Below are 26,328 nucleotides of genomic sequence, written 5' to 3'. Positions count from 1 at the left end.
ATGGTTGCATAATACGGCACGTTCAGCAAGACAGATATATTATTTATTTTGGCAAAAACAGATATATTACTCTGAGGAATTCATACAAACACAAGGACTTCTGCTCTGAATTCAACATTTATTTCAGACATGAAGAATGTTGACTAACATACTGCAGAGGTACAGTGATAAGACAGCTTCATAAACATGAACGCAAAGAAACATTCCTTCATGTTAAGACATTACAAGAAATCTCACTCTGGTGTGACAACTAAATAAAACAAAGCACCATTTTCTTTTTTATACAAGTAACTCATCAGACAGTAGTGTACGTATAATATCAATCATAATAAGATGCAGAAAACTCTTCTTATTCTTGCTATGTCACAAGTTGATATCTGACCCCGGGAATGTACCTATATTATTTCCCAGACATTTGAGTTGAAAATACAGCTAGACTGTCTCCATGTTTACTAAGCAAAAAAGTTATTTTTACTTTTATGGAAAATCACAGTTGTTTTGTTAATTTTTACAGATAAGTGCTATCAAAAGTATCCACACTTAGTACAAATAAAGTCAAATCCATGCTGTGCCAGATGCAGTACTAATAATAGCATACTCATCTTAAAAGCAACTCATTTTAAAATTATTTTTAACTCTACAAGGATAGATATTTTAAAGAAAGACATATGTTGCAATGTGGTGTACAGGAAAAAAAGGCACAACAAAACAAATGTCTAAGAATAATTACAGCCGAGAATATATTTTGCACCATTATGGACAATCCAATTCTAGACAGTTCTTTCTCTTCCAGGTAATTGTACAGTGCACACTAGTAAACTGTAATCTGTTCACAAAGTGACACAGACAACAATATGCAATGTATTTAAATGTGAATAAGTTGCCAAAGAACACATCTGCCACACACTGCAAATGACCCAGCCGTGAATTTGTTGTCTTTCAGCTTTTAGTCTGATGTTCTCACTGATGGGCCGTCTTTCTTCATGCCTGCAGTGGTCAGGATCTGTGTCACCTGGCTGCAGGCAGTCACCAGGCCACCCTTCCAGGCCTGGGGGATGGGACCTCCCTGGTGAACCGAGGCTGCCCCCAGGAGGGCCCCCAGCGCGGCGCCACGGTTACAATTTTCACCTGAAAAAGAGACCGTTCGCCTGTTGGTGTGAAAACTCCTCTCACACAGCCACTCCTGCCCGAGAAATGCTGAGAATTTCTAAACCCTTTGAACGGATGACTAATAATTAAAGACAGCATAAAGGAATAACGTTTGTGGATCCTCTCTTGATCAGAAAAATACATCTGCATACCATCTCAGATATAATGTGGAAACTGAATATAGTCTCGTTACACATTTAGCAAATCTGGGTTGATGCCCAATTTGCTTCTCCTAAAACGTCCAAACAGACCCTTTTTTTTCAGATTCCCAAATATTAATGATGCGATAAAGGTAAATCTATACAATAGAAAGAAGAAAGAAGCTTCTCGAGGCTACGGAATGAACACATAAGATCACTTTATTGGCCATGCAGTGTTGTTACACGTACCTCCGCAGTTTGTGTTTGCCAGGATTCCTCCACTGAAGTCATCGTAATATTCATATGCCAAGTAAAACAGGCTGCTGAGGGCTCCTGCGAGGACACCACACCCAAAAGCTCTGGATTTACAGGGGTTCTACAGCCACTGTCACTCAAGACTCATTTGCAGGGACAAATTCATTCTTGCGGTAAAAGCAGGTGATAGGGACACTTACCGACACAAGTACTCTAAAGCAGTAAGCATTATACTTCAAGTTTCCTATGCTGAATATGTTATTTTACTTTACATTTCCATCAAGGACTTGGGACACAGATTGATAATTCGTGCAATCACAGATGTAAGCATCTGCATCCTCTCTTCCCAGAGAGGGTACACAACTCACAGATTTATTGAGCACGATACAGTAAGTACTGGGTATTAAAGACAAATTATTTGACAATGTTGTTTCTGTTGGACACTGTGTGAATAAAGTAACAAACGACTTCCAGTGAATACGTTATGTTAATGACATGGGTAGTGAATACTGTACTCATACAGAAGCCTACAGAGAAATAGGCACACGCTGTGATGATACAGATGTACAGAAATATGCTGTTTTTTTAATGGCGGTGACCTTTCATGTAGCATGCCAGACCAAGGGAAGCCACAGCAGTCTGATGGACTCCCAGCCTCTCTTCTGGTGACCTTGGAAGTCAAGACGAGAGACATGTGACACAAACAGGATCTAATCACAGACAAGCACACAGCAATTTGCCTGATATCCACAGAACGTGGAAACGACCTCGATTCGTGCTATTCAGATAACGACAGTATCTGCAATTAGCACACATACACAGGCTGTCAAAGCTACTTACTCGGCCCGTTACTGATACAGGGGGTCTACGTTTTAAAGGAATTCCTCTTGGTGAAGGTGGTGATGCATAGTACGAATGACTTTAACACTGTGCCTTCTGCAACCGGGTAAAAGAAGAAACACTGTTGGTGTCCGTACGCAGTAGGGTTTACTTACCGGGCAGCTCTGTCTATGTAAGGCAGGCAGGTCTCCCAGGCGTCCAGCACGGGGCATCTGAGGGCTGCTTTGGCCTGCTGTCTCAGACACGCCCCGTTAAGGACGGCGTGCAGCGTTCTGGCGTACAGGGTCACACACTCGTCCAGCTTCGGGTGGGGGTGTGTGAGCCGCACCAACTCCACCGCCGCGGTCACCTGTACCGCAAGGGGGGATCGAAATGAGCTGAGCTGGATTTTACCGGCTGCGTTAAAAAGGGTTTTTCACCGGATTTAATTGAAGATACGCTTATGCCAATTTTTACTAGGAAGCAGCAGCAAAGATGAATGTTTACCTTGTTGAATGTATGATCTGCAACTTACCAAGGGCATCTGGTGACATTTGCTTAAGCTCGTTTCTTCCATTGTGGACTACGCTATACAGTATATCAAGGGTCAAGGAAGTGTCAAAGCTTCCCATGAAACGTTTAAGGGCCTTGCCTTAGGAATCCCTAAAAGGCAATTCAGGTATTTATTTTGCTTTTACAATAAGAAAACCCCCCAAAAAACACATGAGCGGGGTCCGTTTGTTGTTTTGTAAACAGCGGTCTTAAGTCGCTGCTTAAGACCTGTCAGAGTGAACAGGATTTGTATTAGAAATACAGGATTCACTAGAAAGAGTCAGAGCCCACTGCTACCACATTGCGTAATATCAGAACAAATCCAATAGCTATAGCGCCAGTCACCAGTGTAGGCAATATTAGTGTTAGTATTTGTTGAAGTTTAAGTAGGTACAGTAGCTGCGTCAGCATGCGTAGGCTGCAAAGTCAACAAATCAAGGAACAAGGCTCCACAGCCAGAAAGTTGTGTTTCTTTTCTTCTCTTTACACCATCTAATAAACCTTTACTTGTTCCTTAATATTCGTTTGATTATTTATAGTGATGGGACCTCAGGTTCACCTACTTTTCTGCGTGCTTCAGATTTTGTGGGTTCCTTCGTGGTTTTTCCCTTTTCCTTTGGGGGATGCTGGTGATCACTGCTGTTTGGTTTTTAAAGGTGGACCTTGACGGCCTCCTTACAGGAGAAATGACTTGTCTGTATGTAAAAACACAGCTGAAGGCAAGGAGTGCCCCTGTGTGGTAACTATGAAGAAGACAAAGCTCTAGCAAGCAGGAACCTACACGTTGCTGTAATCAATGGCCCTGGTTCAAGAGTTATTTGCATGAAGTTTAGTTTATGAGCACAGGATTACATGAAAAAGTTATATCTGTGATAACAATACCAACAGATAATTTGGTATATTGATAGCTTCCTGTTCCTGTAGTTTTAACATCTAGGCGCTGACACTTTTTAATAGATCCCTTTTCCCCTTTTGAAAAATATGTATTCTGAGGCTGAGGGCAGAGAAGCAGCAACTTGTTTCAGGTAAAAAGCTGTGGACATTTCACTGCTATTCTCTTAGAAAAAGAAAAAAAAGTTTTGCTGCTGGAAAGAGCCATTGCTTTTATACTTCGGGACATGTTGTGTGCTGGGGCAGCAGCATCATGACAAAAGATGCAAATAGGCTCAATAAACTTATCAAGAAGGCTGGCACTGTGTTGGGGATGAGCCTTGACCCCATGGAGGTGATGGCTGAGAGGAGAATGTTGACCAAGCTCACAGCCATCATGAACAACACCTCTCATCCGCTTCATGGGACTGTTACTGGGCAGCGGAGCACTTTTAGCAACAGACTGCTCCAGCTACGGTGTTCAAGGGAACATTTCCGCAGGTCTTTCCTCCCGGCGGCTGTCAGGGTGTATAACGCTGCCCTAGGCTAGGACTGTTAGCCCTTCATTTGCTCGTCTATGGACAGCATGTTGCTCCATTGTACTTTTTGGACAATCAGTCTGTATAAACCTATGCACATTTTGCACATATTTTATTGTTTTTACAGTGACTATGATCATCACATTTTGCACACACCTATGTATTTATTTATTTTTATTTATTTATTTTGTAACTGTTCTGATGTCTGTTTTTGCTTTTCTTGGGCTGGACTGCTGTAACACACCAATTTCCCTACAGGATTAATAAAGTATTATCTATCTATCTATGTTGCCTATTTAAGGCCATAAGGAAACAATTGAAAATTAGGTATTGTAGGTACACCATCAGCTATTAACAGCTATCTCAAAAAGTGATCCTTTTTACACCCATCGCTCTTGCTAGCTTTAAAAAGATGAAAACGTGTGAGCATACCGCCTGGTCCTGCTCTTCTGTGGCGGACAGGAGAATGAATGGAATAGCCATGGGGAGGCACCCTATTGCATCCAGCTGGCTGTCAGGGTGCGACGCTCTCATCTTCCGTCTGCAGCGGTTCACCGCAAACTCGAGAATCTGGAACAAATAAAACAGCTACTTCACATGTGGCAACCCATCGCTACACAGCCTTCAAATACACAGGAAAAAGTCAAGGTTTATTCCTTGCTGAAAAAGAGAAGAAAGGAAACAGGATGGATTCAGTACGGAACAAACTTTTACTTTTATTACTTTTGCTTTGCAGTCTGAGCATGCCAATGCAGCTCCCTATGTGAACTACTTCAGCCTTCAAATACTACTGTTATCTAGTAAGACAGGAGATCTTACTGGACAACACTTGGTTTCTTAAATGCAGGTGACCAACACCGTCTGCGAAAGAATTGCTGGATACTCCAAGATACTGACACAAAAACCATTAAAGCAGCACCACGGTTATAGGGAGAACTGAAAATAGAATCGTTAAAGGTCTATTAAACTTTTTTCACTCCTGCACACTTCGTGGGCAAAGGAGAGAAAGCCTGTTTCTATATCTTGACCTTATCCAGACACTCCCAGAATGCTTAAAAAGGTGGCCACACCATCAAATGGTCAAAACAAACAGAGGGACCAGTAACAGCTAGTAACAACGTTCACAATGCAACATCTTCAAGGGGTCAATGACTAGAAATGTTTAAAGCTGCATTTGCATTGTCTCATTAAAATTCTTCATCTGCCACCTTCATTTCTCTGTGCCAACCAGTAAGTGAAGAATGAAAACACAACAGAAAACCAGCCCTAGAATAGAAAAGTGGAGACCAAGTCCACTTTAAAATTTAATTGCTGACCAGTGTCATCCAATAGTTCATCGTCCACTGCCATCTCAAGTCTTAACAAGCTGCAACTGCTACTTCAGTGACTGAAGCTCAGCCATTGTAGCTACTGTAGTACAGGACAATCAGACTCCCTTGGTTTCTTCTTCACTGGAGGGGACAGGGGTGAAGATGTGCTCTGGTTTCTGGTTTCTGGCACCTGGTATCTGGGATGGCTCCCCAGCACAAGTATAATCAAAAAAGGACATTTTTGGAGGGGAGGAGAAAACAAAAGCAACACATTCAGACACCGTCTTCAGTAACGCTGAGTCACGGTCTCAGTAAGTCTGCCACGTGCTCTCACATTTGAACTAGAATATGGAAGAGAATGAGAAAAAAGGAAAACGAGAACAGCCCTTGCTTTAGACAGGAGTGTAACTGCTTGAGGACTGTACCTTGCTGGGGGAAACAGGCTTGTGCTCCTGCCAGTCGGCGAAGAAAGACCTGTGGAATGACTCTGCGTAGGTCTCCTCATGAGAGCCAGGAGTGGTCATGAAGTGGACATAGTCAGAGAGGACAGCAGCCCGTGCCCCCTCCTCATTCACCATGCGGAACTGACCCTCTGTGAGGGTCCGAGCTGCTTTCAGGGCACAGAGGACATTCAGAGTGTTGTCCCCAGCCTGCAAGCCTTGGAGCGAGGGTAAAAACAAAGCTGGATCATCCCAGTTATTGCAGAATATTAAAAAGTACTTTTATGCATTTACACAGCTGTGGGAGTTTGGGTGATCAATTGCTCGTAATTAATATTGAAAGGCTAGATTTTTGTCTTTTTGATTGTGCTGAAAGGAATTCCATTGTAAATGCCAAGGACAACAGCTGAGAGGAAGGTGGTGATCTTACAGTGTTTTATTTCCCATTACCAAAACACTAACACGACATAATCAGTTTTAACATGGTTAAAAAAGATTCAATGTTGTCTGTGGAATCTATTTTTAAAAAAGAAGAGTTGTACAGACATTTCTGTAAATTTCCAAGGAGTCTTATGAATAGCTTATTATTCATTCTGCATTGAAAGTCAGCTATTTAAAAGAAAAAACAAGTTTTTCATAATTCAGTGAAGAAGATTCTTTCCATCTGGGATTTATGCCTGACAGACCTGCAACCTGTTTCTCATTTATCCATATTTAAAAAAATATTCATTTTCATCTTTATGTTAAACATTACATATTCAAAAATAATTCAGTGAATGAACAGGACTCTTTCTTTGGTGCATTCTGTTTTTGCACACTTACAGTATAAGCTGCACCACAACATACTCTGCGACGAGTTTATTCTACCTGTAACTACATTCGTTTCAGCTACAACATACCTTGGTGGTAATGAACAGATCCCTCCGATGTCTTCCAGTACTTCAGCTTGTCATGCAGAATGATGTTTCCCACTACAGGAAGCTGGGAGCCATTGGAATGGCTCGTCCGTCCACTGCCAGCTGAGGAACAAATTCAGAATGACAGGTATTTCATTCAGAGAGCTGGCAGTTATAGCCCCTTCCATCCCTTCCACTAACTGGTCATCAGCAAGACACGCAGGTCACCACTATCATTGGAGAGCATTGCACCTACTGTGGCAGGCATGAAGGATACCCTCTTAATGATATTTGTACCCCCACAGAATTCCCTCTGTCAAGCTCAAAGTTAAATTGCATACAATTTTAGTACATCTACATGTTCCTTTTTATTTTCTGTTTGCAGAAGCCTGTGCTTTGGATCACTGAAATTTGCTACTTCAAAACTCAGAGCTACAAAACTCAGGTGTTGCACAGGGAGCGTATTATAAGGAGCACGCATTTCTCTGCGCCAGTCCAATTTCTGCTCTCCCTGCCTCAGCAGGCAAGTCATGCAGTTTATGTTCCGTTCATCCTTCTCAGTCAGTTGAAGGGGCCTACAAATCAATCATATGTGTATTTCTTTTCAATCAGGCCCTCATAGAAACACCAGCACCTTAGAATACATAAAGGGCCATGTTCACACGGAATATCTTTTAGTTTTATTGATTTATTTTTACAATTTCCATTGTTGTAGCTGTCATTTTATTTTAAGTTATAAACCTTAGTTGTCCTTACAAAGGGCCATGAGAATGCATCTTTAGTTTTAGAAGCTGAATACAGTAGTTGCCTATTAAAAGCAATGATATATATTTAAAGTATATACTACGGCACTACATTGTAGTGCAGACTTGTTTTTCTTTCTCTGTGTACGCTTCTTGAAACTGCAAAAGTATTTACATTGTGTCTCAAAATAGTTTATCAGCAGAAAGCTTAATTATTACTTTCTAAGGGGGAATTACTGAACAATAATAAAAACTCAGGAGATGCATCACTGTCAAATATGTACAGTAAGACAAAGAGATTTAGGGTGTCAGTACCCTTGTCTGTAAGAATTCCTTGCTATTGCGTCTGCTTATTTTTACTTGGCATTCTAGCTACCTATAAAATATTCTGTCTGTGAAGAAAATGTTTTCATTTTCACAGCTAAGGTAGACAAATGTATATTATGATAAGTGTTATGCAAGGGAAAATCTGAATCACAGCTGCCTCGCCTCACTCATGTCCTTTGTTTGATTCCTGACCTGGGGGGGGGGGTCTATCTACACGGAGTTTGCATGTTCTACCCATGTTCACGTGGGTTCCCTCATCAGTTTCCTCCCACAGTCCAAACACATACTGACAGGTGAACTGGATTCTGAAAAGACTGGCCCTGGTGCGAGCGCGTCTGTGTGTGCCTTGAGATGGACTGGTGTCCCGTCCAGGGTGAGCCCTGCCTTGTGCCCGTTGCTTCCTGGAACAGACCCCAGCTCCCCTGTGACCCCGAACTGAATGAAGAATGTAGGAAATGCATGGACCAATCTATAGTAGCTGCATCTGGTTTCACTGGTTTTAAATGGGGGATTGCTTTATTAGGATCAAGCTGTGTATACCTCCTGGCTGCTTCACAAGTCTCGGGTCCTGGCTACAAATTGTGGACATGTGTGGCGTTTGCATGCTCTCCCTGTGTTTGCATGGGGTTTTGCACTGGTCTATGCCAGGTGCTGCATTTCCCTCCCACCTTCCAAAGACACACAGGCGGAGTCCAGTGGGATCTCTGGAGTGTGTGCCTTGATCATGGGCTTGAGCAATGGGCTCCAGCATGCCTCAGCCCCTACCAGCAATCCGACTGCTGATTATGCCTGGATGTTTTGGAAACCTTACAATGTACTGTATCGTTTTCTGTAAGCACATGGTAAGAACCAAGGATAGGACTGACCTTACCTGAATTAGAAAGGGTCATGATGCTGGAAGGGTGTCTGTTTTTTGGTGCCTGGTATCTGGATATCCAGCCATTGAAGTCCTCCTTGATGTCCCTGACATTGTAGTACCAGTGGACCGGCATGGACATAGCATCTCCAACACACATCCCCCACAGAGCTTCTTCTACAGCTTTTCGTACCCGAGTCATGTCTTACAAAGACACACAGACACGTCTGGTTATGAAAGGACTGATGATACGAACAGCTATAACGTAATGTAAGTGTAATAATTCGTTTCAGATTAATACAGATGAATGAGTACTTCACTGCGTAAAAATTCTGTATTTCCCTTAAAGAAGTGTCTGATATTTTTTATGCTTGTCAGGATCACGTCTGCTACTGTAATTAGTTTACACGCCGATCTCGTTACACATAATGATCCATAACCTGATTCTCCGCCTGCTCCCAGTACGATCAGTTGCTCGTTTGCGCGCTGCGTGAGATCTAGTTCCAGGCATTCTGAATTGTTATATACCAATGTTAACGAGCATTCTTACATCGATTGAATCAATGAATTGTTCTTCATAATTGTATTTTAAAGCACAAACGTTTTTAAATACGTACTGTCACACGGAAAACTGAAGATTAAAAACACCGTCACAGTCAGGACACTGAACAGTAAAACTCTTGTGTTGCGTAGCCCACCTGACAATCTAAAAAATCCTGTCATCAAAACAGCTCCATTAACTCGATCAACCAAAATCGGACACCAGGCGCAGTATCTTACCTAATGAGGTCTGGAAGGGATACTACGGACAGCGCACAACTGCTTACTTCAACTCTCCTACAGGCGGAGAACTGGTCTGAATTGCAAGATTGCATAGGTTTCTACTGTGATGTTACAAAACATACCAGGAAGCAGAAACGCTTTAGGGACCAAGCTATCTGCAGTTATTATATAGCAGTTACTTGCCTGCTCTATTATTATAACTCATGAATTTTGAGAACTGTGCATCTTTACACCAAAGCGCAATTAGCTATACGTGCATTGCTTAATTTTATTTTGAAATTTGAAAGCGGTTTATAGACCTGCGTGGACTTCACAACACACTTGGAAAATAAGCTCAAAAACGAAAATGTGATTCAATACCATACACATCACACATCACATCACAGAGGCAGTATATTCGTAATGAGGGGAATTTAGTGAAGTTTGGGTAAAGTCCTATATATATATATGACAGAGTATAACTTTAACTATAGTAATATTCTCATTCTTAATTACAAACAGACTGAACGTTTGTTGCTCAATTCATTTTGTGAAACACGTTCATTCTTCCCAGAGAGGCTGCAAATAATCAACCACGACCAACTAGCTAACTAAAAACCCCAAAACACCACACTCTCGACCCCCGTGAAAGGACTTTTATCTAACAAGCCAGAGACCAGAGCGCCGCCCCTGAACAAAACAAGGACGCCGGAAGTCGGGAGAAAGACATAGCTAACCGACTTTAAGATTGGCTAGAATAGATATGTCGGAAAAAGCTATCTATACCTTATGAGAATGGAATTGTAACAGGTTGTATCTACATTTTCTAGTATCATTCACTCAAAAATAAATACACAAATGAAAATGAATGCCAAAAAAAAAGATCATCTGAAAGGTGATCAAGTTCAGTTATCTGAAATCCATTAGGACATCCTACACCCTGGTATGATGTCATGAAACGCGACCAATTAAGTGTATTTCTTTCCATCGGTGTGGTAGTTGTTTTAGGAATGTATAGGTACCTCCCGTGAATACTTCAGGAGGTACATTTGTGCAATACTCATTAGATTAAACAAAATTACACAAATATAGTTGTTCGGGAAATGTACTGCTGGTGGAAATGTGTTCTCGGAAGATGCACAAAATCGAGGAAATCGCTGGTGTCCTAGTAAGCTTTTGATAATTTGGGTCACGACTACTACGAAAATTAAATGCATTTCAGGTGCAGGATTGTACATGTTCATGTTGCCACTATAATGCACAGACGTGCACCACGTCTCCCAATAATGGTCTTAGTGTAGAAAACAGTGTCTCAAGACATTTAGTTTGCATTAGTGTACTAGAGTCCCGATAAATGTTTTCTTTTTTGGTGACCCTTTAAATTTTCAAAGCAGAAAGCCTTTTAATGTGGTTCACTCTTGTTGAAATGCACGCTACTCGAATTACTCCGCCAACTAGGACGTTAACACTTCTTCACCTCATTGTGCAAACTGGATGATAACATAAAACTACCGAAATAGTATAAAGACTTAAAGACTAGAATAGGATTAACACGACTCGATGCTTAATTTCAGAATGTTTCTGTTTACTTGATTTTTACAGGTGGGGTTTATTATGCTTCATGTCGAACGGAATAATTACATTCTGCCCGGCCAACACAAGGAGACATTGGTCATTTTATGTGATTTTACAAATGTTTATGCATAGCCTCGTTACGCTTCTTGACATTACAAACAAATGGAGACAATTCAGCCAATCTAGCCTGTTTGGCAGTTAGTAATTTACTGATCCATCCAACCGTCACCTCAGCCAAAGTGTTTCTCGAAAGATGGAAGATTATCAACAACATGACTGAGGAACTTGTTCCATACTCTCGCCTCCCTTCTTGTAAAGAAGTGCCACTGGTTCAATTCTAAAGCTCTAAGAATTCTCTGCATGATAATAAATTTCTTTTTTGGGTTGTTGGAAAAATTAACCAGTGAACATTTAATGAAAACCAATTTTTAGGAAAATGTTAGAAACATTCACTTTTGGTGTACAAAGTAATTCAAGTCATTATCGGACTGTTCTGCATTAAGTATTTAAGGATGTTTCTTTTTATGTGATTTATGTTCCCTGAGAATACATCAATTCAATTTTAATGGTAAATGTAGCGTTAATTACTACAACACTTCCAACTGTATGTTCATTTATTTTGTACAATGAAGTAGTTCAGGTGGGTAGCTGTGTCAGCATGCGTAGGCTGCAAAGGAACAAGTAAAGGTTTATTCCATGCTGAAAAGAGAAACACAGCGTTTCGGATGCGGAGCCTGACACCGAAACGTTGTGTTTTCTCTCCTCTGTTTTCAGCATGGAATAAACCTTTACTTGTTCTTTCTCTCTACTACGAAGCTGTAGCCATATTATTGACAGTCACAGATGTTGTGATTAGAGAAAACACTAGAGGAAGCTTTGAGTAAGTTGTTGGTGTTCATAAAATACATATTGATTAAGATGTTTGGTTGCAGTCTAGCACTTTGCTTTGCTGTGAGGGAGGTTTTTAGTCTCTGTTTTTAGTATGATAGAATGTGCTGTATGACGATTCATTTGTTCCTCCATCCATATACTGTATATTTATTTCCAGCCTGTATGTTTTCCCTGAGCAGGGAAGATGCCTTTGAAGCACAGGGTGACGAGAGGAAAAGAGCACAACCACGTGAAAGCCCACCCCTAGCAAGATAAGCTGCGTGTTTCTTCACATGTTAAAGTGTGTGAAGGCCTTTTAAACCTCAGGGTAAGAAATGGAAGGCACTTTTTCATATCTTTGTGTTTGCCAGCCGCTGATGTTTCATTGAGCAGGTTGCGAGTTGTTTCCTGTTCTTCCTCTGTGAAGTAATCCGTTCATTTACAGATATCCCTGGGTACACACTTGCAGGAGCCTTGCACAAAACTATCGCTTCTTATTCTGAAATTAAAAAAAATAAATAGCATCACTTTTTATTCTTCCATCTCTCCCACTGGAGAATTTGCTTCTGTGCTGGAGAGTATCAAGGTCCCCCTTGTTCAAGAGAGGGGATATGACCTGTCATCTCCTTTATGCTAAGCACAATTGTAATGTTCCAGTTTTCCTATCTGCGTTATCAAAACTACAAGCGGCAGTAACATCACAGCACAGATTTAAACACTTCAGTCACTAAAGTGACTTGCTGTAGTCATTCGGTCGGAAACAATCGTGTTTGAAAAAATCTTTCAGCCTGCCCTGCTTTTCATTTGCAGTGTATTTTAATGACCTTTAGAAATCATGAATGAAGCCACTTCAAATCAGATGCTGTTTTTTGTGTATCTCCTAGATGAACAGTCTGTCATTGGGAAAGTGCTTGGGAGAGGACCCAACATCTGAAGTTGGTAGGAAATCTGTTCAATGTTTGTAAAAAAACATGGCTATTTTTACTCGGTTCATAAGAAATGTGTTTTCGGAAAAGTTACATCAGAATTGTGAAATAAAATATATTTTCCCTAAATGAAATCAAAATGACTTTTAAGGGTTATAAAAACATTCTTATGACTAATAATTTGCTGCATTGTAAGATATCAGTAATGAAATATAAAATAATGTAAGAATCATTAAAAACAAATACATTTGACATGAAGAAGGTTTTTGAAAATTCAAACATTAAAAATACATCAGTTATGTGCCATAAATTTTCAAGACATTAATACATGTACTTCACAGTAACATCTTCTGTTACATTTGGTGAACACCAAAGTTTGAAAACCACTTTGCTGGCAAAGTTCTGTTCTTTTTTTGTAATGTAATAATACGTTATTGATTTTTTTTTCCAGAGAAGGCAAAAATATTTTGGAGCAAACTGCAAACTCGCAATCAAGTGGACCATGCCTTTGACCTGTTAAACACCTATTTGAAGTCTCTTAAAGAAGGTATCAAGGACCAGTCTGCGACAAATCAAGGTGCAGGAAAAACGCATTTAAATAAACTGAAAATATTTTTCAAAAACTGCAACACAGTCCCTTTAATACCCTATGGTGTGCAGGTATCTTATATGATATTTTATACAGATCTGAATACATGCCAGTGGGTGTTGGTTTGTCCATATAGGATATGTATTTCCTTTTTGTGAGTTTTCAGCTAGATCTGAAGCAATCACTATGAAATGCATTTAGAATAATTCCTCATTGTAATCGATGATGGATGATGCGACGGCAGCCATAGTGCGCCATTACTCTCACCAGCTCTCAGTGGGGAGGAGAGCAGAGCGATGAAGCCAGTTCAGAGAGGGGGGTTATTAGGAGGCCATGACTGGTAAAGTCACGGGGGGGAATGTTGGCCAGGACACTGGGGTGACACCCCTACTCTTTTCGAGAAATGCCCTGGGATATTTAATGACCACAGGGAGTCAGGACCTCAGTTTTACATCTCATCCGAGGACACCTTAGCTTCAGTTCAGTTTAAACAGGAGTTTAATGATGTAATAAGAGCTCTGCTGGTTTGGAAAGTCGAAGTCCCCCCCAAACCATTCTGAAGCCACGAACTTGTTACCTTCCCCCAGAATGTTTACTCTGTGTTTTTGTTTGTTTCTAGAGTATGTGAGGGCCATGAACATTATGCTGGAAGTTGGCATGAGAAATTGTTTCATTAAAGAACATGACACTTTTGAAGAAATCATAATAAGTGCAGGTGAGAATGCAAAAGGAATAACTGTTTGAAAAGACTGCTTGTACTCCCTGTGTGAATAAAGCACCAGCAAAACATGGGCAAGGATTCTGTTTCAACATTTCCTTAACTCTTTTGCTTAGTGGATGAAAGGCATTACAGTAAAGTATTCAGCCTCACTCTTTAGTAGTGGCTATTTGTAAATATAGAGCAGAGATGGATTCAGGATTCGGGGGTCATCGAGATTTTTGAGACCACAGCTGTTTATTTCAAAGTAAGAACACAAGAAAAGCTACAAATGCAAGGATGTTATTCAAGCCATCTAGCTGGTTTGCTTGCTAGTAGCTATTTGACCCACGGATCTCACCCAGCCATTAATTTAAACAAGCCAGGAACTTATTTTCAGCATCTTGTTCCAGTGTCCTAAAACCCTTTGTGCAAAACACTGTGTCCCGCTTTAAGCTTCCAGCTCACTTCCCTGCAGTTTCCACTTCTGTCCTTTGCTTTTGGTTTCAGTGCTGATTCTGAGGAATCTGATTACTTGAATTGCATCTAATCGGGACTAAAACATGAATTCTATTAGCCTGTCAGTGCAGGACATTCCTTTCAAACCCAAGAATATAACTAGCCACTCTCCTTTAGCGTCAGTGACTTTTTTGTAACATGGTGAGCAGAATCACGTAGAGTACTGAAAATAAGGTCTTAGTAATGCATTGTGCATTCTAATATAGCATCTCTCAGTTTAAATGTTGTGCTATTTTTAATTCTGTTGACATATTTAACACAATTCCTCTAGATCAGTGATAATCACACCTGGTCCTGGAGAGCCCTAAGTCTACAGGGACCTCAAACCTCTCAATGACTTAAAGGTTGTAATGTATAAAAAATGTAGTTCAGGTTGGTAGCTGTGTCAGCATGCGTAGGCTGCAAAGGAACAAGTAATAGGTTTATTCCATGCTGAAAAAAAAGAAGAAAGAGAACACTCCACAGCCGAAATGTTGTGTTCTCTTTCTTCTTTTTTTCAGCATGGAATAAACCTATTACTTGTTCATGTATAAAAAATTGTAATTAATGACAAATTACCAGTTGCTTCAGCTAAGCCATTCAGAGCTCTGGTCAGTGTCTGAGAATGTCTGAGACTTAGTGTAGACTACTGTTGTTTTATCATCCACTGCTGATAGCAGTGCACCACCTGTTAAAGGGTGAACTTACTGTCTGTAGCATTTTAGGATTTAAAAAAATGTGTTTTTGCTGTCTTTCGGGCCAGAACTGTTTAACCTGAGGTTTCATGACTGAAACTCCAGTAAAATATAAGAGTGGCGTGTCCTTCAGCTAGTAACAGTAACAAAAATGCTGCCCATATCCTTGGTTGAGTTGCACCCCATTCCCACAGGCTTTATGGCTAGATACATTATTAAACAAACTGTTGAGACGTTATTGTCAAATTGCACTGGTTTCCTGTTTATTTTAACCTAGAGACAGCTGTTGCAGAGGAGAAGAGTGATCTGTGGAACTCTAAAGAAGATCTGGATTGTGAGAATGTGACAGATGACACATCGTTAGATGATCAAAGGTTTTTACTTGCCTTTTTTAAAATATTTATCATAATTGTTCTATAATATAAAAATGTATCCGGGAGTTTCTCCCTTGACAGATTAAGATGATCAAAGCGGTTCAGTATGGTGAAAATATACAAATTTAATTAGCCTTTCAAACCGCAAAAACAAGAAATAATCATGCATCACGCTCTAAAAAAGTCCCTTTTCCCCTGCTGATGATCTTGATACAGCACTACCCGAAAGAAACCACATTTAATTTGGCCGGGAGATGTGCAGTGTGCAGTGGATAGGTCTATTTTTTGGGGGGGATTTGTACTGTGCGCCACAAGAAAGGATAATGTAGTTCAGGTGGGGAGCTGCGTCAGCATGCGTAGGCTGCAAAGGAACAAGTAATAGCTTTATTCCATGCTGAAAAGAAGAAGAAAGAGAACACAACGTTTCGGCCGTGGAGCCTTTTTCAGGTGTCAACCTTCAGGACACCTGAAGAAGGCTCCACGGCCGAAACGTTGTGTTCTCTTTCTTCTTTTTTTCAGCATGGAATGAACCTATCACTTGTTCCCAAGAAAGGATAATGACGATCACAACGCCGTTGAGTTTGTCACGTCCGCTAACCTCCATTTCAATGATCGGGGTCTCTTTTCGGACAGAAATCAGGAAAACGGGCCCTGCAGCGGGGTCTCGGCCCCGCCGGGAGATCTGCCGGTGCCGGGGCCCGCCGGGGCGCGGGCCTTCCTGCCCCACGACTGCCACCGGGCGTGCCTGCCCTGCCGGCCGCTCACGGACGAGCAGCTCCGAGGCCAGGACCCGCTGGGCATCCCCGCCCTCTGCCACTTTCACAGGCTCTCCGCCAGGCGCACTCGGGGCCCGGGGGAAGGGGAGCCCACCTTCGACGTGTCCTACAGGGCCCCCTGCGGGAGGACCCTGAGGGGCTTCGGCGAGGTCGCGCGCTTCCTGCGGGAAGCGGAGTGCGACTTCCTGCACTTGGACTACTTCTCCTTCAGCCCCGCCGTGGAGGTCCGGCGGGGGCTGGCCCTGGGGGAGCCCCTGGTGTTCGAGAGGGACCTCAGCCGGGGCGCGGAGCTCGTGGCCGTCCAGCTCTACAACGACGCCGACGAGGCCAAGCCGGAGGCGTTCCGGTACAGGAAGGATCGATGGCCCTACGGCTGCTTCATTGGTGACCCCGGTGCCCTCTTTGTAGACTGCTGCGATTGCACTGACGGGTGCACAGACACGTGAGTGACCCCCGCCATCCTCCCCGCCCTGCGCGGTGGGGTACCTGTGGTGTCTAGAGATGATGAATGTCCAATAATCATATGGGGCTTTGCAAAGGTATTTATTCGGACTCGTTTGTGGGCCGTAATCCTAAAATACTCGTGACAGGGCTTCTGAAGCATTTTTTCTTTTTAAAAAAGGGCTCCTGCTCATGATAAATATGTATTTTCCTTTGTTGTATGAACTTTTACAGCTCCAGTCTAGTCAGAATATTGGTTTGTGTCCTATGGTTGGTATAAAAGGACGTTGCTTCTTTCACTGCCAGAAGTTGCAGACTTCATTTTTTTAGACTCAGAGTTTTTAGTTTTGGACTTGCAAGAATGTTATGAATTATTTCATTTGAACTGTTAAAAAGAAGGCTTACAAAATGTTTTCTGATGAAAGTGCTTTTAGCGCTATTTTAAATAGTTTTCTATAGAAAAACAACAAAACAGTTGTTGTTTTTTTCACTGAAACCATGCTGACTCTCATTTCTGACTGTAACTACTATACCTTTGACCAGCAGGTTTATTTATTTTTTACTGTTCAGTTTTAACTTCTTAAGCTTAGATTGTGTTTTTCTTCTTCACAGGACTAAATGTGCCTGTCTGAAACTCTCTCTTAAAGCTAAAAATGGTGAAAAAGCTAAGACACAACTGTATACCAACAAAAGGCTTCTGCGGCCTATACCTTCAGGGTGAGTGAAGTGTTATTTATATAGGTAAGATGCTATCTGACTGCAGAGCAACTTTTCAAAAGAAAAAAATGTCTGCTTTCGTTGATTCTGCTCTGAGTTTTGCAGTCCTTCTGCATTCTGTAGTTTTTTAAAATAAGACTGGTTCTCCCATCATGTCTTTACCCTTTGCGTGTTCAATAAAATAATCAGTTTTGGTTCAGTTTATATTCTGTGGAAATGTCCAGAATGTGCATAAAAGAGGAAGAAGCGGGAAAAGTGAAAGACACGTACCCCTAACTCCTTTCTTTTAAATGTTACGCTGCTCAAAGTCTTTCAAAGAAATTTGACATTTTACCACCATGTTTAAGATTGAGCTGTCTAATATTGGGAAGGAGGTGCGGAATTAATTTTCGCTTTTGAACCGTCTTTTCTACACGTGCAGATCCAGATCCTGGATGTGTTTTTGTACATACAAGACCGCATTGTTATCAGACTCCCATAAAAAGTCACACCAGGAAGTTCTTTTTCCCTCCCCTCCCATCATGCGGACGGGTCCTGATATACCCGTCTGTGTATCAGGCATGTGTCTTTGTTGAGCGGAACGGCGCCTGTCGTCCGTAACGCGTCTCCCGTGCCGACAGGATCTACGAGTGCGGCCCCTGGTGCGCCTGCGACCGGAGACGGTGCCTGAACCGCGTGGTGCAGCACGGCCTGCGAGTGAAGTTGCAGGTGTTCAGGACGCTGGACCGCGGCTGGGGCGTTCGCTGCCTGCACGACCTCGACCAGGGCACCTTCGTCTGCACGTACGCAGGTAACGGGCTGGACCGCCACGCCTGCCGTGCGGGGGGCACGCTTCAGCCCCTGCGCCGACTCGGAATTGTCACCGATATTCACAGGAATGTGCCGCATAACAAAGCAAGGATAGACACCTAATCCTGTGAATGTCATCCTGCTCTTTCAGTGTGCTTAAGGCATTTCGTTATCTTGCTTTAAAAGGACCGAGGATGACAGGTTTTTGTGTGTGTGTGTGTAAATTGCTTGTTTAAAAGGTGAAAGCATTTAAATGTTATACCTTTCCTTTATATCACAAAGCGTGGCAAATCAGCTCCACACAAAATAAAGATGTTATTTCGAAGAAGCAGCTGAAATCTGCAACTGTGTGTTTAAAAAATGCAAACCACACTTACAGAAGCCTGTTATAAATCTTTGAAATGAGACATCATAAGACCAAGTCGAGTTCAAGGTGCCTTTGTTTGCTGTTTGACCTGGTGCAGTAAAGAGTAGGTTCTGGCTGCGTGCACAGTGACGTACCTTTGACATTCAGAGTGCTGTTCACTGTGGTCAACACATGACTTGCAGTGGGCTTTCAGCAGAGGTGACGAGCGTGCATGCTCTCAGCCTGGTAGCAGCTCAGAGCCTGCGGTTACGTTGGTGCCTACAGTTAAGACGCTGAGAAACGTACTGCTCCTGGGTGAGTAGGTGAGAGGCACTGTGGAGGGTGCAGTACTTGCTGCATGTGTTCAACAAGTTTAGCAAAGATATAGAATCGATCGAATTCCTATTTGACAAGTTCCAGGGTGTCTTACAGGAGAGCACTGATAGGAGGAGCAGCTCCTATGCTGCACTGTCTACACTGCCCTAGTCTCTACGCTGTCTCGCTTCTTGCAGCAAGAGCGCGGGCACCCAGAAGTAAACCAGAAGTCACTGTCGCACCAAATGCTAAATCCCATCCAGCCCCGGCGGTGCTTGACCAGCGGTGGGGAGCTGTTCAGGGAATCCCAGTCATTGTCGGCTCAAGAACCGGCACAGACTTGGAGCAGCAGTGTCTGCACCACGGGGCCCTGCCTGTGCTCCGAACAGCAGGCTGGGCCTCCAGGGTATCAAGAGAACGGTCTGAGTGAACAATGACGGGGAATGCGAAGAGGTTTTAAAACCAGCGTCAGCTGGGGCTTTCTTAAGTTCCCACAAGCTACATTGCTTTGGCCAATTTCTTAGTCATCGCCTGTCGCCTAGACCTTCGGGGCGCGACGCGTACAGCGTCATTTTTATTCACACGACTACTGTACCTCCTCCGGCGCGACTAGGTAAAATCTTGAGGAAGGACCCCGCCCCCGGCAGCGGACCTGAGGCTATGAGGGGAAACGGGCAGGAAGAGGAGAGGAGAGACGCGCCCCAGTCTTCGGGGAAACGGAAGAGAGGAGAGCCGCCCTCGGACGACGACGTTGAAGTGGTAGAAGAAACGAGGGAGGAGCAGAGGGCCGCGGAGGACCCCTCCCTTCTCGGGAGCCTCAATGAGTGAGTTCCAGACCCCTCTCGTCTGTCTTGCCTAGAGACGAGTGAAACTGAGCTCGTCTACGTTGAAATACGATGTTCTGCTGCTGACTGCAAAACTCCGGTCTGTTTCTTTAGACGTATTAACGCTTCCAAGAACTATGTCAACCAGGTTTCCAATAATTCCAGCTGGTGTTAATGACATTATTTTATTCATCATTAAATTGTTTTAATTAATGCCTTTTTTTTTGGGGGGGGGGAATCTGGAGCACCTCCGTAGTGTCATTAGAAACCCCTCCCACGGATCTCTGCCAGAGAGGCTCTGTGTGTCAAAATGCTCGCCCAGAGCTCGAGTTGAGCTCTGTCATCCAGCAGCTGCAGGCTGGGGCCTGGGTCCTGACTCCAGGTGACAGTGACAGGGATCCTCTTATTGTTGGCACCTCTGGAGTAAGGCTGACTTTAGTTGACCAGGGCTCTTCTGGCAATAGATCTGCCCTTGAAATTTCCCAGGAGCCTCTAGGCTCGGGCTTGCAGTGACATCAGCATTCCAGTGGGCTCTAACCCTCCTGTAGGTCTCTGTGGACAAGGTGCATAACAATGGATGAGTGGGTGAGTAGGCTGTTCCCATCTGCCATCCCATCTGCTACTGAAGTCCTTGCTGTGAAGTATTTAGTAGTGCAAATATTGCAAGATGTAGGTAAAAATGAAAACAATCTAAATAAATGCTCTCCTTCTATTACACCCCAATGTTGTAGCTTTTAGGTAGTCTCACACATATATATTGGAGTTCAGTGTATATGAGTGAAGGGATGTGAATGGATACTTATTTGTCCCCGTGGCAGAATAATGAAACTGGAGCAAATGTACAGTTTCACATGACTGGATGTCAGCGGAATGCAGAACTGCATTTGTTTCACCGATATGACAGCTTTTACTAATGAGAGGCTTGGGTGCTGTTCTGTTCTTCTCCCAGGAAAAGTGCTCCTTGTGCCAAGCTGTCTCCCCAGAGCCCCGCGATCAGGAGGCCTGTGAGCAAGACGGCACTTCTGCACGTGCAGCTGGACAAGATGGTGAAAGAGGTGAGGAGCCGCAGGACTGGGCAGCGAAGGAAAAGCACCAGCAGCCTTGTCCTTTCCCTGGGCTTGAAAGGAATCACAGGAGTAAATCTTCAGTTGTTCACACGTTCTTCTTTCAAACGTTAAGAACCTGCAGCCAAGCACCCAGGACCTTCAGATAACTTAATTAACCACTCAGGGGTTCATTAACCACTCAATGTAAGTTAGTATGAGTTCTGATTTTGGAGGGCTTCCAGATTATAACGAAAGCAGTTCGTGGAAAGTTCTGTTTACAGAAAGACTTACTAGGCTGAATTGTAGCAGACAGCTGAAAATAGAACTGTTCAATAAGGGACTTATATTTGATGTTTTGGCATGGCGAAGGCACTAGATATAAGACCATTGTTGACAAGCTCATTTATATTAATCTGTTACAGTGCAGCTTCCTTATCCTTCCTTAGCACTTTGAGAAGCCACCTTTAAAGGCGCTATATAAAATAAAGTTTATTATTTTTATTATTATCCCTAAAGATATTTTATTGCTGAATAAAGATGAAATTGCTGAAAGTCTTCATGGACTGGCCAATTTTAAAAAAGATCCGATGAATTTATACATATCATTTATGAAAAATGATCAGCAAGAAACTCAAATTCAGAATTTCTCTGCATTTCAGAATTCATTTACAATCCCGTACAGCAGCTCAGATGAAGAAGACCTACGTGAGAAGTCGAAAGAGAGAGTCAGGATACCTGCTTCTGCAGAGACGACAGACTGGCCGCAGGTCAAAGCCCTTGCAGGTAGACCTAGCTTTGTGCTACTGCTTCTTGACTGGGTCAGCAGTGACTCTTCTGTGTTAACTGGGTGCTAATAGGAATTTTATTTCCTTCTTTTCTTCCTGTGAGCTGCATTGTTGCGAATGTGTTGTAAATATTGTATGTGCCTCCTCTGTTAAGGGAATCCATTAAACATGGATCAAGAAGAGGTGGACTCATAAAGCTCAGGGCCTTTTGCTGACTTTGGCTATAGAGTTATTCAGTGAAGCTGGTCTATGCACTCACAGTGTAGTTTTGTGAATAGAATGGTGAATAGCAGGGGTATGATTTTCAGCAATAACTTCAGAACAATGTGGAGCAGCCTGCAGAACATCAAAGCATTATTGGTACGTCGTCAGTATTCACTTTTCTACTTGCATGCTACATGGTTAATACTGTGCATCTGATGAGTCTAGTCTTTCTGTTAGAAAAAGGTCACAGGCATTGATGAAGGTTTTTCTCCCAAGGACATAGTGAGCTCATTAGATGTATTTGTTGACCTTTTCAACTTTGCCATGCTCCGAGAACATTTGAACATATTGGATGAGAGATTCTGTACTTTTTTTCTTCCTCCTTTTATAAAAACAAGCTTGCACTAAATGAAAGAATTCCCAAAGAGGGCTCCGTGACCTGGGTTTCTGGTTTGAGATTCGGTGTTTTATCAGAACAGGCAGCTGAGGCGCTGGGTGTGCCGAACCGAGTGGAGGGAGGCGCTCTGAGGGGAGAAGACAGCAGGACTCCGCACCAGGCACAGAGTGAGGAGGAGGGGGATGTGAACTCATTAGGCACCTGGTCTGTGGGCGAAGACAGCAATGATGAAGAGATGCCAAGCAAAGCGAGAGCTGCCCAGAAGGTGGAGAAGGGCCAGAAAAACACGCACGAGTTTACCTATTATTTGGATGCCACAGAAGAAGGCAACGTGGGGAGGTTCCTTAATGTAAGTATTTAAAACGAAGATTTACTACCACCATATTCAAGTGGGTTTGCCTGACACAGGCCTGATCACTTAAAGGAATGCAGAGCATGAAATGCCAAAAGCTAATCTGTTTTGGGTTTCTTTGAGTTACCTTTTCATGAACGTTTCTGCCCAGTTGTTACGGGGGGGGGGGGCGGGGGGGGGTCTGATCTTGTCTAAATAATTTGTGAAGTGCTTAATATGCAGTGTGTATGTATTTCAGACTGCACCGGTCTGAGTTTGGCCTGTTGTTAGTGGACTGTACCTGGAATTCTTTAGGCACTGTTAGCTGAGTGCCAGGGCTTCAGTCAGTCAGAGTATTAACTGTAGCTTTCCTGACATTTTTATACCATCTCTGATAGAGGTGCTGGAGAGCTTACTGTGTGTAGAAAAGCAGACATCTCAGCACATTCTAGAGGAAAGCTTGCTTAGAACAGGTATTGGAGCAGAAAATTGGCTTGATGGACAACTGGTTATCCCAAATTTGGGAACATACAACAAAAGTGCTATAAACAAAACTGCTTCTTTTTGGTGAATGAGTGGCGGTTCCACCGCGAGACGAAATGTCGATTTCCAGATTCCTGTTCCCCTTCTAGCACAGCTGCTGCCCTAACCTCTTCGTCCAGAGCGTGTTTACGGACTCCCACAACAAGAACTTTCCCTGTGTGGCCTTCTTCACAAAGGGGTATGCTATCTATTCAGTGTCATCAATTTTTTTAATCGTTGTCACTTCAATGAACTATCTTTATTCTTAATGGTACTTGTTTATCGTGTCATTTTCCACGGTTTCTCGTACTCAAGTTTCAAACATTTTTTAGAAAAATGAACGTTTTAAAAAATATTTAACACTTGTCTGTCAGCTGATTAGATGTCTGATTGAAGACATTGTACCTAGAGCATTATTGAAGTGTTAAACCTTTGTGTGTGGCTTTAACACAGTCAGCAGCTTTTGCAGTGTTGGTGACTTGACACATAACTACCAAAGTGTAAATTTAAGGATTCAACTTAATACATTTTAAACATAGTTTGTCTTATGTTCCATTTTATATTTAACACAGGTGGGATTATTTGATTAGGTTTAGGTGTTGATAGATCTTTTGATATAGTTTTAATTTTTTGTTTTCCATACTTTTCCAGATTAAAAATATTATTGTGAAGAAGATTGCTTAAAGCACAGTGTTCACAACACTGTCAACATTTCCTTCTGTTCTGCCATTGGAAATACTTTGAGAAGCAGTGCTTTTTTTAGATCAAATGAATGACAAATGAGAAACGGGAGATTGCGCAGCATTTATTTTGTAGCATGGGAAATTGTGTATCATATAATTTAATTTTCCAAGTTTTATTGAGCTAGATTTTGCATCAGGCTTGTTAACTCCGTTTTTGCATTTCTAGGTATGTGAAGGCTGGGACTGAATTAACATGGAACTACACGTGTAGGACTGGGAGCACACCAAACCAAGACAATCCATGTCAGTGTGAATTAAAAATGGGTCAAAACACACTCGCTTGACGAAACCCTGCTACCTGTGTTATATTTAAATACTGTATTACCTTATTGAAACAAAGTCCAAATGCTTGAAGTGTGAAATCCCACAACCTTGAATATTGGTAATGAATGGTAAATTAGCTAGGGCTAAAATGCATAAAACAGCCTTGGCTTTTATTCAAATCTCTACCTCAAACAGATAAACCTCTGGAAAAAGTCTTCACCTACCAAGCGCAAAACCAAGTGCTATTACATCCATACGTGTATTTTCTAACCACTTCATCCAATTCAGGGTCATGGGGGAGCCAGAATCCATCCTGACAAGCAGCAGGCACAAGGCAGGCTACACCCTGGATGAGACGCCAGTCCAGTCGAGGGCAGGCACAGACACAGGCAGGCACACACTCACGCCAGGCCCAGAACCTGGAAGAAAACACACGCAAATAGCACCGCAGGTCCAGAACTGAACCCAGTGCCCCGGCCCTGCGAGGCAGCAATGCGAACCACAGTGCCTCTGTGCCGCCCAGGTGCTATTACTGGCTTATTTCATTGTGTCGTTGTTCTAATTCAGTTTACGGATTAACCGCAGCACAGTGGCGCAGTGGTGAGCGCTGCTGTTTCACAGCTCTGGGATCCAGGGTTAAATTCGGGTGGAGTCTGGGGCACCTCCAGTTTCCATACTAACACATGCAGGTTAGCGTGGATTGGCTGCTCTGAAGTTTCCGTTTCCAGGGTTTGGAATGGGTTAAAGGGACTCTCAGCTATGGGACAAAAAGAGAAGTCGAATCCGACGAGCTTGATTTTGTCTGTTCTCACTATGCTCTGTGTAGAACTCTTAAAGCTTTTCTATCTTTCTGAAATGTATCTCAGATAATAGTACTAACCTTTGTGGGGATAAAATCTTTATCAAATGCTATATAAAAAGCTGTGCCCACTCTGGGCTTCGAACTGTATTGTATTGCCTTACTTTTAATATTTCAATTTTAAATGATTTTGTAAACGTATGTTAGCTAGAAGCAATCTGTTTTGAACAGTTTTCTGAACCAGAGTTTGCCAGAGGAAAGAGTATTTAAAAACTCAAGAATAGGACTTATAGTGGATACTATCGCTTATTTCAAGAAATAAACATTTGTGACTAACACAGTTGTTACAGTTGATACTGATGAAGCTCAGCGAAGTGGCAAATGAAATCTTCATGAGAAATATTGCTGTGGGGCACGGTTACAGCTGAGCAGATTTATATTTGCAAGGTGTTTAATAAACATTCGGGAGTTCAGGACTGTAATGCTATTAAAACTGTTTTTGTGTAAAGAACATGGGTCTGTATGAGAGTCTGTGTAATTTGGGTCACCACAAGATCAAAATGTACTACTATTCCTACTGGAAACTTGTAGCAAACTTTCTAAAATGTTTATCTAAAACCAAACATGAGTGTTTTGCATTTTGGTCATGTCATTACAGCACCCTGTAGTCAGATTGTAGTTAGTGTTTGGTATCACTGGTTTGTTTAATCTTATCAATTGCTAATTCAGTCACAAGTAAGAAATTAGAATGATATTACTAGGAAGATCTAGGCTGTGCTCCAGCACTATACAGCTGTGCAGGGAAATTAGTTTTAAATGAGGGGAGGTCACTTTAACATAGGTTTCTAGAAACCTAATCTCTGGCCATCCTCGAGCCTATCTGGAGGTTCACCCCTGTCAGGCATCTTGGACCCTCCTATCGAAAGGCAAGTTCTCGCTGAAAAACCACAACACATGTCGCCACCTGCTCTAAACACAAGGGTTTTTGGCAAGATATCAAGGTATTGAAAACAACAACAACAACACTTTATTAACCCTTTACAATTTCTTGCATTAGGAATTATCTTTTCGCATACCCCAGCTCGCTCTCTATGAGGCATACAGACAGGGAGAGAGCCAGGGGTCAGAGCGCAGGGTCAGCTATTGT

The 26,328-nt window shown here is 42.5% G+C and overlaps 2 protein-coding genes across 8 annotated transcripts; one reads left to right on the top strand and one right to left on the bottom strand.

Moving 5' to 3' along the window:
• Positions 1–97: 97 nt before the first annotated feature.
• Positions 98–10,387, bottom strand: LOC107079517 (uncharacterized). 3 transcript variants are annotated; one of them, XM_015364336.2, is made up of 9 exons: positions 9,677–10,387; positions 8,912–9,100; positions 6,974–7,093; positions 6,060–6,292; positions 4,757–4,894; positions 2,540–2,733; positions 2,144–2,214; positions 1,539–1,622; positions 98–1,128 (listed from the first exon to the last, which is right to left on the bottom strand). In XM_015364336.2, the coding sequence occupies exons 2-9, from the start codon at positions 9,096–9,098 to the stop codon at positions 947–949; spliced, it is 1,209 nt and encodes a 402-aa protein (XP_015219822.2). In that variant the 5' UTR covers positions 9,099–9,100; positions 9,677–10,387; the 3' UTR covers positions 98–946. The 3 variants fall into 3 exon arrangements, with proteins under 3 accessions (XP_015219822.2, XP_015219821.2, XP_015219823.2); XM_015364335.2 differs by lacking the exon at positions 9,677–10,387 and adding an exon at positions 9,595–9,667; XM_015364337.2 differs by lacking the exon at positions 9,677–10,387 and adding an exon at positions 9,514–9,589.
• A 226-nt stretch (positions 10,388–10,613) lies between these two features.
• Positions 10,614–25,692, top strand: setdb2 (SET domain bifurcated histone lysine methyltransferase 2). 5 transcript variants are annotated; one of them, XR_011181624.1, is made up of 15 exons: positions 10,614–10,826; positions 12,304–12,431; positions 12,988–13,042; positions 13,481–13,606; positions 14,238–14,333; positions 15,786–15,882; positions 16,516–17,100; positions 17,712–17,816; positions 18,437–18,606; positions 19,880–20,090; positions 21,040–21,145; positions 21,796–21,919; positions 22,600–22,871; positions 23,491–23,574; positions 24,285–24,375. XR_011181624.1 is itself a non-coding variant. In XM_069178817.1 (15 exons), the coding sequence occupies exons 3-15, from the start codon at positions 12,988–12,990 to the stop codon at positions 24,400–24,402; spliced, it is 2,154 nt and encodes a 717-aa protein (XP_069034918.1). In that variant the 5' UTR covers positions 10,614–10,701; positions 12,304–12,431; the 3' UTR covers positions 24,403–25,692. The 5 variants fall into 5 exon arrangements, 4 of the variants coding, with proteins under 4 accessions (XP_069034918.1, XP_069034915.1, XP_069034916.1 ...); XM_069178817.1 differs by having other exon boundaries at positions 10,614–10,701; positions 23,486–23,574; positions 24,285–25,692; XM_069178814.1 differs by having other exon boundaries at positions 10,616–10,826; positions 23,486–23,574; positions 24,285–25,692.
• The last annotated feature ends 636 nt before the right edge of the window (positions 25,693–26,328 follow it).

Source organism: Lepisosteus oculatus, chromosome 15 (assembly GCF_040954835.1).
Source record: "Lepisosteus oculatus isolate fLepOcu1 chromosome 15, fLepOcu1.hap2, whole genome shotgun sequence".
Taxonomy (NCBI): Eukaryota; Metazoa; Chordata; class Actinopteri; order Semionotiformes; family Lepisosteidae; genus Lepisosteus; species Lepisosteus oculatus.
The sequence above is the reverse complement of the archived record's forward strand: the minus strand, read 5'-3'. Positions and strand labels throughout refer to the sequence as shown.

What these genes read in the sequence shown, in the direction of transcription:
- setdb2 (XM_069178817.1), top strand. Translation starts at nt 12,988, where the DNA reads ATGAACAGTCTGTCATTGGGAAAGTGCTTGGGAGAGGACCCAACATCT. An exon ending in ACATCGTTAGATGATCAAAG is followed by an intron (nt 15,883 to 16,515) that starts GTTTTTACTTGC and finishes CTTTTCGGACAG; the next exon opens with AAATCAGGAAAACGGGCCCT. An exon ending in ACGTGGGGAGGTTCCTTAAT is followed by an intron (nt 22,872 to 23,485) that starts GTAAGTATTTAA and finishes TTCCCCTTCTAG; the next exon opens with CACAGCTGCTGCCCTAACCT.
- LOC107079517 (XM_015364335.2), bottom strand. Translation starts at nt 9,619, where the DNA reads ATGACAGGATTTTTTAGATTGTCAG. An exon ending in AGGATTTTTTAGATTGTCAG is followed by an intron (nt 9,101 to 9,594) that starts GTGGGCTACGCA and finishes TGTCTTTGTAAG; the next exon opens with ACATGACTCGGGTACGAAAA. An exon ending in TCTGGCATGCTACATGAAAG is followed by an intron (nt 1,623 to 2,143) that starts GTCACCGCCATT and finishes GTGTCCTCGCAG; the next exon opens with GAGCCCTCAGCAGCCTGTTT.